The following is a 10423-nucleotide window of genomic DNA, read 5'->3' as shown; positions in this document are numbered from 1 at the left end:
CATGTTTTATCGTGTCCTCAAAGAAAAAAAAATCACATTCTAATCATTATCACTTTTTTACAAGTAATTTTATGGAGGGCAGCAAAATAAAAATTTAAAAACCCTGACTTTAATTCTTGAGCATTTGGAGCATCACAAATTTCAAAGGTGCTTTCTTTTAAAATCTGAAGTTACATCTTGGGTCAGTAAAATGCCTAATTTGGGGAGGGGGGCGCATTTATCTGCTCACCGAAAAGTGATGCAGGGACCGATTTCTATTTTGAAAAAATTGATTTGATACCAAACCATTGGAAAGGCATGGGGTTCGCTAAAAATAAAATTATTTTTAAAAACCCGTTTTCATGGATTTCAAATAAGACATCTATCTCTCACAGGGAGACCAGTTTATTAGAAAACGATAAGAAGGTGAAAGTTGATTCTATTAGTAAATAAATAGCAAAGATATTTCTTGATTTAATATAATGTTTTATTGGATTAACTTTATTTTGTCGACTGGTCAAAGAAGCTGAGGCACACATACGGAGTGTGTTCTGGTCCAGAAGGAGAAATTCTGCTTAAAGGACATTGTTTATTTAGCGGTTTCCCTCTGGAGAGATGCCGTTTGGCCTGCCCTGCCACTGTACCTCCAAAAGGCAAAAGTTAGAATCGCTGCCCGATATCCTCTCCCCCGCCCCTCTGGTAGATCTAATTGGAAGTGGCAGATCTAGAACCGATGAGTAGTGAGATTACACTTCGAGCCAACTCCTTTGAACCATGTTGAAAAGGACTCCATGAGCTAAAAAGTCGAAGTAAAATGGTTCCTTTGGGGAAAGATTTAGAGTTCACCTGGTGTTTTGCAACCAATAGACTTTAATAATCTTCCTCACACCGTTTACTGTCTGTGTGCCCTACGTGAGCGCTGAGCAGGTTGGGTGTCCTCGTAAGTTTCTAGCATCACCACTATAGGTTCACCCTCCCCCCCTAGAGAGCAGCCCAGGACTCTTCCAAGGGAGGTGGGAATACAAAGTATTTGGGTGCTGGAGGGGACACAGGCTGCGGTGAGGTGGAGGTTCCCCCCACGCCCTTTGCCCCTCGGGGGTCCCCAGCCCCTCGCTGCCCTGTGCCCTCTAACCGCGTGCAGGCGCACGGTCTCCGCTAGGTGCGTCAAGAGAGCGCTGGGCGCTGCGCGCAGGCCCGTCTCAAACTTTCTCCAAGTGCAACTTGGACATCCCCGGGGAGGCGGGGACGCTGGGCTCCGGCGGAGGAGGAGGCGCGAAGCGAAAGCGCAGGCGGCTGCAAACACAGGGGCGGATCCCCGCTGGGCCGAGGGCCTGAACGGAAGCCAATCGGGCAGCCGAGGCTGCTGCCAATCACGCAGCTCCCTCCAATCCCACCCGTGCCATTTCCAAAATCTCGGTCCCACTGTGCAGCTCAAATGTGGTGTTCACTCTGCCAATCGCTGGAGGATAGAGTGGGAACAGGAATAAGGAGAGTTAGGGGGCCAGGACAAAAGCAGTTAAAGAGCGCCTAATATATACATGTTTTTGAAGGCGGGCAGAGGGAAAAAAGTCCCCCCAGTGAGGGTCTATGGGCCTGATTGTGTAGTTCTGATGGAGCCCCCTTTGAGCAAGAGGAACCCGCCAGCGCTGAGATTAGCGGATTTGGCAACAGCTCAGGCCCAGCCGCTTCAGAATATGACAGGCTTCCCGGCGCTGGCCAGCCCGCCCGCCCACTCCCAACTCCGCGCCGCTGCCGCGCACCTCCGCCCGCGGGACCTGGGCGCTGACCCCGGCGTGGCCATCACTCCGCTCGGACCCGAGCACATGGCCCAGACGAGCGCGCTGGGCCTCAGCCCTCCCTCCCAGGCGCTCCTGGCACACCCCGAGGCTCCGGCGGCTGCCGCCCGTGCTGCAATCTCGGTCGCGCACCCCGGCGCGGGAACCTACCCCGGTGGAGGGGGCGGCAGTGGCGCGCAGCCCTCCGCGCCCCCGCCCCCAGCCCCTCCTCTTCCTCCCTCCCCTTCACCCCCTCCCCCGCCCCTGCCTCCTCCTCCTCCTCCTCCTGCCCTCTCGGGCTACACCACCACCAACAGTGGCGGCGGCGGCAGCAGCGGCAAAGGCCACAGCAGGGACTTCGTCCTCCGGAGGGACCTTTCCGCCACGGCCCCCGCGGCGGCCATGCACGGGGCCCCGCTCGGAGGGGAGCAGCGGTCCGCCACCAGCTCCCCCCAGCACCCGGCCCCGCCTCCCCACTCGGCCGGCATGTTCATCTCGGCCAGCGGCACCTACGCGGGCCCGGACAGCGGCGGCGGCCCAGCGCTCTTCCCCGCGCTGCACGACACGCCGGGGGCCCCTGGCGGCCACCCGCACCCGCTCAACGGCCAGATGCGCCTGGGGCTGGCAGCGGCGGCGGCGGCCGCGGCGGCCGAGCTCTACGGCCGCGCGGAGCCGCCCTTCGCGCCGCGCTCTGGGGACGCGCACTACGGGGCGGTGGCGGCTGCTGCAGCCGCCGCCCTGCACGGCTACGGAGCCGTGAACTTAAACCTGAACCTGGCGGCGGCGGCCGCCGCAGCAGCAGCCGGGCCTGGGCCCCACCTGCAGCACCACGCACCGCCCCCGGCGCCGCCGCCGCCGCCGCCGGCGCCCGCGCAGCACCCGCACCAGCACCACCCCCACCTCCCAGGGGCGGCCGGGGCCTTCCTGCGCTACATGCGGCAGCCAATCAAGCAGGAGCTCATCTGCAAGTGGATCGACCCCGAAGAGCTGGCCGGGCTGCCGCCGCCGCCGCCGCCGCCACCGCCGCCACCGCCCCCGGCCGGCAGCGCCAAGCCCTGCTCCAAAACTTTCGGCACCATGCACGAGCTGGTGAACCACGTCACGGTGGAGCACGTGGGCGGCCCCGAGCAGAGCAGCCACGTCTGCTTCTGGGAGGACTGTCCGCGCGAGGGCAAGCCCTTCAAGGCCAAATACAAGCTCATCAACCACATCCGCGTGCACACCGGCGAGAAGCCCTTCCCCTGCCCCTTCCCGGGCTGCGGCAAGGTCTTCGCGCGCTCGGAAAATCTCAAGATCCACAAGCGCACTCATACAGGTGGGTGTCTGTCCCCGTCCGCGCCGCCGCCGCCGCCGCCGCCGCCTCCTCCTGCGCCGCCGCCGCTTCCGCCGCTGCTTCTCCTCCTCCTCCTGCTCGCCTTAATTTTTTCCGTCCTTCTGCTGCTTCTCTTCGCATACGTATAACCCGGACATGTGACTTCTTTTTTTTTCTCCCCCCCTTTTTTTTTTCTATGAATAAGTAATTCGATAGCACACACAGGCCCCGCGTTGGTTTCCCACACTGCGGAGTCTCCAGCGCGCCCGCAGCCCGTCAGCCGGGACCGGCAACGCGCTCCAGCCGCCGCCACCGCCGCCTCGGAGCAGACGCATCAGCATCGGGAGCAGGAAGGCGCCCAGGACGGTCGGCAGCCCCCATCCGCCTGACCCCGGGAAGTCGGGGAGGGCGATGGGAAGGGGGGCCCAGGGCTGGCCCGGCAGCGCCTCCCTTCCCACCCGGTCGCAGGCCCCGCGCGGTCCGCCGTGCTCCAAAGAGCGGGCTTCGAGTTCGCTTAGTGCGGCACCTCGGGGAGGAGAGGAGCGCGCTTTCAGGCCCCCGAGCTCCCCCCCCACACACACGCACTCACACTCGCCCACTGTTACACATTCCACACACATCTTCACGTGCATGTCCCACACTTCACACGCGCGCGCGCGCGCCCTGTCGCGCGCACACAACACCCCATTCCAGCGACACCCTTATGTTCTCACCCTCACTCACCTTCCACATACACCCCTCACTCACACTTCAGTTACACACCCACACACAATCTCACTCGCCCTAGAAGATGCTGGAGAAGTTGGTTTCTGTCCTCTTAAAGAAGGTTCTAGTTGGAGGAGGATGGCTTCCTGTGATCGGTGAGGCCTACCCTGCCGTAGGACTGGAGAGGAACCCACGGCGCCGTGGGGACCCCCACCATCCTGAGCCCTGCCTTTAGGGGGTCCCACAGCCCCGAGTAGGGCGGTTGCGGCGGGGGGCGGTGGGTTTGGCTCCTGTGGGTCTTGAGCCCCCACTGAACGGCCAATCTTGTCGGGCGGAAGCGCTGATGAGCGCGAGCGCAGTCGGGATTTATAGAGGCAGACAAGATTACCCCTCGGAGGACACTTAAGTAACTGGAGTTTACATTCAGTAATCACTCGGCTGATTTATCGGCTCTGTGGCGGCGAGGAGGTAGCCGCGGGGGCGTGGGCCCCAGCTCCAGGCCAGTGGTCCGGCCAGGGCGCTGGGGGCTCTGCAGGAGCAGCCGCGTCTGGGTGGCCCAAGGTGCCCAGGCCTTGCCCTCCGTCTGCCGACACCTCACAGGCCTCCCCCCACCGGCTGATTACGGGCTGGGAGCACGGCTTCCCAGGAGCCCCGTTTTTTTCTAATCGGGATCAGTCTGCCTTAATGATTTTTCCAGAAGGAGACTTCCCAGGAGGCTCTCATAAAAACGCCCGGCCTGCTAAGCCAGCTGCTAACTCCAGTGCCCGGTACTTCCAACCAGGCAGGGTCCAGGGGTGGTGGAGTCGTCCCGCGACCTGGCCCCCAAATGGAACCTGTAAACGCCGTGCGTGCAGCCTCGGGAGGGGAATGACCGTCCCTTCGCAGCTGCCCTGAGGTGACAGCGGTGAAAGCCGAGTCGGATCCAGGTTCCTCTCTGGCCCCTGCAGCACGGGCTGCCACCCTGCCCCCAAAAGCGGCGGGGACAGGCGTGGGCATGGGGGCGGGGAGCGCCTAGGGGACCCGCGGCTGTTTGGGCTGTTCGGTTTTCGGGCCCCACGTTGCGTGGATGGTTGCGTGGGCCTCGCCAGGCGCCTCCAGTTGAAACCCAAACTAGTGCCTGGTGATTTGGGCGATTCCGGGGCCTCTTAGCCATTGGGCCTTGTGTCCTGAAAGGGACCATCCCGGCCTTCCCTCCCTGCCATGCAGCTCTCCCTTTGGGGTTATCCGGGATCCCGGGAACGGATTGATCAAAGGGACTAATCCCTGGCCATTCCCGAAGGCCCATTTGCTGACCCACGTGCCCCAGTTCCGTCTGTAACCTTCCCTGGGCCCAGGCGGACTATCCGAGAGAGGGACCTGGAGTTATCCACACAGAGTTTCCCTGACTTTCCCACAGGCACCACTTCTGTATAACTCTGGAAATAGCTAAAATTCTGACGTGACTCCTCTGTCAGAATCTTAAACGTAAACACTGGGCTCTCTCAGCCTTTCTGGTTAGGTGGAAGTTGCTTACTGCCCCCTTAGGCCTCCTGAAGAACTCAGGCCATTCTATCACCCTTTCTTTTTTTTTACTTTCTCCCTCAACCTTTCCTTTATCCCTAATTTCCTACCCTTCTTTCTGCAGTTACTGGGTCTGACTACCTCCCTTTCTCATGGGTAGTGGAGAAGCTATTTGTTCTTTGCAGTCTGGATATGTAGGTTGTACAGAAACATGAGGATTCTAAAAAACAACATTGCACATTTGCATAGGGTGAACAAGTAAAACCACTTAAGCCTCCATATTGAAGAAGGTCTGATTATAATTTTTTTAAAAGAATACTATGTTAACTTATGCTTATCAAAACATCAGTGACTTGTCCTGATTTCTGTACTATGCTTTAAGCTAGAGATAATACTAATACAGAAATCAAGACAAGTCACTGATGTTTTCATAAAAAGGGATTAACTTTGTTTTTGTTACAGCTCATGTACAGAGAATTTTTAAAGATTGTGATTATCATTGTGTTTCCCCTATACTTAATAGATCAATATAGAAGGTGTATTTGAATAATGTCTAATTTCATTTTTAAACACTATTTCCAGGTAGGGAAAGTTATATTCCAGGCAGCTGAGTACTTTCAGATGTGCTAGCATACTCTGGCACTGAAGCAGTTATCATTGGTGAAATCTTTAAATAAATCCACCACACTGAACTATCTCTACAGAGGGATTGAGAAAATTCACGACAGAAATTTAAGTACACTAAGCTGAGTCTTAGTAGTTTCTTTTTAAAGATAACTTATCCAAAACAAAGGAAAGTGCTATACCTAGTGTGTCACCAGAGTAGCTGCTGAAATGTGGAGAAATTCAACTTTATTTTTTAAATCATGTAAATATAAGAGGAAAATCTTATCCAATAATATGTATGAGATGACTTGTTCAATTTTGGACTCCAATACATCAAATTCATAGGTACTAAGGTGAGGGAAAATTCAGTTATACTGTTACCTGCTGTTTTCCTTTATTTGCTTTTTAATACTGAGATGTAGTGTGGCTGAATTTCTCTAGTTGTCTTATTAAGCATTTCCATTTCCTGGACTAGAGGCCTTGTGTTTAAAGGCATTGTGTTTGGGGGGTGGTTAGACCAGCTTAAAGGGGTGATAGGCCAAAGACCCTGGTTTAAAAAAAAAGTCCTTTTGGGCTATTAAGCAATGTAGAAAGCTGTTAGAGTTAAGTTTACCTGTGGCATAAGGCTAAGGCTTATGGTCTTTATTAATGTTCGTTAAGGTTTGTTGCGCTGTGCTCTTAATCGGCCTACGAGTTGGAAGGAAAGCTGTAGAATACAGAGGCCAACAGCGTCTCCTCTGCCTAGCAAGCCTTGTAAAAATCTAGTGGTGGGAGTGTGTGTTTCACAGGTGCCTTTCTTTCTAAAGAGAAAAGGATTGTTTTGTTTTACCTCCTTCCTTTCCCAACCCCCCATTCTCTCCTGCTGGCCCCTTTCTATCAATGAAATCCTGGGAAATGCCATTATTATAATATTGCTGCATCCCCAGTTTGCTTTTACTTTATTTAGTGTATGTGTTTATTTTTTTCACTTTTTCTTATATTTCTATCCTCACCTGTGGCTTTGGAAATATCATTTTATCAGCGTTCATCAGGACAGTGTTCATCAGCACAGGAGGATCTCCTACTTGTTTTTTTGAGTGTACAGACCCTGGGGGCAGGTGGGGGGGGTCTGCAGCAGGTCCCAGGTGGATTTCAGTGTTACATCCTGGACTTTGTTCCAGCCCTGGGGATTTCACCCTGACCCTCTGGTCCTGCAGGGGCTGACATCCAGCCTCATTCAAGCCCAGTTCCAAGCAGAGCCTCTAGGCCAGTGGACTCCAGGCCCATCCTTGAAGTATCCTTTCCCTCTGCATTCTGGAACATCGGAGTTAGGAATAAGAATTAGGCTGGGATTTGGTCTTCGGGAGAATGAGAAAAATACATCCTTGGTCCTGCTCCAAGATTTCTCTCAAGTGAGAGGTCTCTGGAAAGCCATTGTTAACCTTCCTGTGTTTTGTTGCAGGGGAAAAGCCTTTCAAATGTGAATTTGATGGCTGTGACAGGAAGTTTGCCAATAGCAGTGATCGAAAGAAACACTCGCATGTCCACACCAGTGACAAGCCCTACTACTGCAAGATCCGAGGCTGTGACAAATCCTACACTCACCCGAGCTCTCTGCGGAAGCACATGAAGATCCACTGCAAGTCCCCACCACCTTCCCCAGGAACCCTTGGTTACTCATCAGTGGGGACTCCAGTGGGTGCCCCCTTGTCCCCTGTGCTGGACCCAGCCAGGAGTCGCTCCAGCACTCTGTCCCCTCAGGTGACCAACCTCAACGAGTGGTACGTTTGCCAGGCCAGCGGGGCACCCAGCCACCTCCATACACCTTCCAGCAACGGAACCACCTCCGAGTCTGAAGATGAGGAAATTTATGGAAACCCTGAAGTTGTGCGGACGATACATTAGGATTTTTTATTAATAAGTGAAATATTAAGTGGGAGTCCTTGGACCACATCCTAACCTGAGACAATGCAGAGCCTGAGACAGGCCCGTGACTCAGACTTGCCACCGGGTCTAATTAGCCCTATTTATTCAGTATGAAACCCTATGGTGTTTGTACATTTAATTAATTTAATTAAGATATTTGGGCTTTTTTTTTTTTTCCTTAAACAAACAAAAAACAACCAAGCTGGACTTGTACATTGCAGGGGGACAGGGCTGGGGGCAAATTGTACCAAGGAAAATGAATGGAGATTAGTGAATGGAGATTAGTGAATCAAGATACACACTGCCGATACAATATATATATATATATATATATATATTTTTTTTTTTTTAAGGGGGAGAAAAAGAGCATTAAGTCAGAACTCAACACAGCAACAAGGCCCTCTGCCTGTCCAGAGTGCCTCTTGAATGCCTTTGACACCATAACGTGGGCTGCTTTTGACCCTCCTTGTTGGGCCCTAATTCTGCAAAGGCCTCTTGATTGTAAACCACACACTTGCTGCATTGCCAACAGATCCTGGACTGTACCTGTGTCCAAAAATATTTGTAAAAACCCTTTAAGTTCTAATATTTGTAATTTTAAATTTCCACTCTTTTATTACTGATCTCACCTTAACACAATATTTTTATACAGGATTATTTCTTCAGTACCCTACTGTGTAATTTAAAAAAAAGGTGCAGCAACCTTCATATATCTCCATATATTGTGCTACTGTGATTGTTCAAGCAAAAGTGGAGAGAAAAAAAGCTGCTGCGATAGACAACTGTGAAACTGTGATATTTTATAAAGTAGAAGAATTCAAGTGCTTTCTTTTTCCTCTATAGTGGGTTTTTTTTTTAATCTGAAATCTCAGATGCTGCCTCCTTACTGTGTCCAAACTTCTTGTGTAATAAAGAGATTACGTTTTCGATTATAAGTTCTTTGGGATGCCAACATTCACAGTCAAGTCTGAGGAGGTGTGATGATGGCATCATGCCTATTTTGGGGGAAAGCTGTTGTTTTTAAAACAGGCCAATCCCTCTTGTATACTGTTGTATCAACCTTTTAAAAAGTCTATTTTTCAATGCCTGAAACTGCATTTTAGTGCATTTTCTTCCTGAGCATTGAACACACCAAACTCTATTCCATTTGAAAATGACAGTGTGAAGTGTATGATTTACATTAAAAGAGGGGAGGGAGTTGCTATAAATATTAAAAATTTTTAAAAGGTTTATAGTTACCACCAAACACTGATGAATGTGTGACCTTTGCCAGAGCTGTCAAACTAGGATAAAAAAGGTCAAGAACCTGGGACAATAACTCTTAGTCAGTTTATTTTCAGTTGGTACAACACATCTCCTGTGCAAAATGTAGTCCATCAGAAAAATCATACAAATATACTAAAGAGCACTAATTTATCCTCAGAGACCCTGAAAACACCCCCTCCCCAGGGTTTGTAGAAATTTGTTTTGTGTGCTGTGAGTGGTTGATGTAGTCTTGTCATTGTTAATAACTTGTATGTGAACACTATTATTTGTACAGTTGAATTAATTTATTTTCAGACGTTATCCCTTTTTTTTTTTCCTGGAAGAGTTCAGACACACCAAAGAATTATATTATACATTTTGGTGAAAGATTATCATTTATGATCCATGGTTTATTTAAAAAAAAAAAAGGAAAGAAAATGGAAAAATATATTTTTAAGCTTACTTGAATGAACAACGTAATGTGAAAACCAAGACTCTTCCTGCATGTCTTTTTTGCATTGTGTTGATGAGATTATATATAGTTTATAGATATATTACTAGTACAGTGCATGGTGCTGTCACTTGGAGAGCCTTTCAATGTTATCTTCAGATTGTTATGGTGAATATGAAACATGCAGACCCTTCTTTATAAAGAAAAAGACCATAAAACTTGAATATAAAATAATTCTACATTTTTAAAGTTTGATTTTCATATTATTCACTTTCAAAGCCCTTTCAAATCGAAAAGATAAGGTATGAACTTTGGGGGGATAATTTATGTATCGTAAACTTATTAGAACAAAATATTCCTGATGTATAATGAGTTGTTTTATTTATACAACTTTTTCAATGGTAGTTTGCACTATTCTTTATTATGCTACAGGTTTATTTATTATGAAACAAAGGAATATGTATTTTATGTATCTTACCATGCATAGGTTAACTCTTTGCCACAGATTTATTGGTTCCTGATACGCCTAAAATAAAAACTTAAAATGTGTACCTCTGATAGAAAGCAAGAATGATTATGAAGTAACAAATTTAATAAAGGTATTCTTCCTATGTATCACTTACGTTTTACCTAAGGGCATATCTGTCATTCTCTTACAAAAAGAACAGGTTGCTAATGGAGTGAACGTTAGGTTGTCTGTCTTCCCTTGATCTCTTGATTTCTTAGCCTGTCCCCAAGCAATAAAATGTTTTTATAGCTTGGTTTAACTTACAGCTTAGAGTTTTATCTAGATAATACTGAGATATTCATGAAGACTAAGCCTTGCAGGCTGCACTTACAGTAGAATAAATCTTAAAGGTTATGGCATTCATTTGTTAGAATGAGTAATATCCTGAGTGATTCTAATCAGTGAAAAGCTGAAAAGTGAATTTTTGCATTTCTTTG

General features: G+C 49.8%; 1 protein-coding gene across 1 annotated transcript; it reads left to right on the top strand.

Annotated features, from left to right (window-relative positions):
- Positions 1-1425: 1425 nt before the first annotated feature.
- On the top strand, positions 1426-10158 carry ZIC5 (Zic family member 5). The gene is made up of 2 exons (XM_069467063.1): positions 1426-3069; positions 7319-10158. Exons 1-2 carry the CDS (start codon positions 1518-1520, stop codon positions 7759-7761), a joined length of 1995 nt encoding a protein of 664 aa, XP_069323164.1. The 5' UTR covers positions 1426-1517; the 3' UTR covers positions 7762-10158.
- The last annotated feature ends 265 nt before the right edge of the window (positions 10159-10423 follow it).

The sequence above is a fragment of the Eulemur rufifrons genome, chromosome 4, assembly GCF_041146395.1.
Source record: "Eulemur rufifrons isolate Redbay chromosome 4, OSU_ERuf_1, whole genome shotgun sequence".
In the NCBI taxonomy this organism is placed as follows: domain Eukaryota; kingdom Metazoa; phylum Chordata; class Mammalia; order Primates; family Lemuridae; genus Eulemur; species Eulemur rufifrons.
The sequence above is the reverse complement of the archived record's forward strand: the minus strand, read 5'-3'. Positions and strand labels throughout refer to the sequence as shown.

Excerpts from the sequence above, each read along its gene's own strand:
- ZIC5 (XM_069467063.1), top strand. The coding sequence starts at position 1,518 with ATGTTTTTGAAGGCGGGCAGAGGGAAAAAAGTCCCCCCAGTGAGGGTC. Across the intron at positions 3,070-7,318 it reads CCACAAGCGCACTCATACAG|GGGAAAAGCCTTTCAAATGT; the intron begins GTGGGTGTCTGT and ends GTTTTGTTGCAG.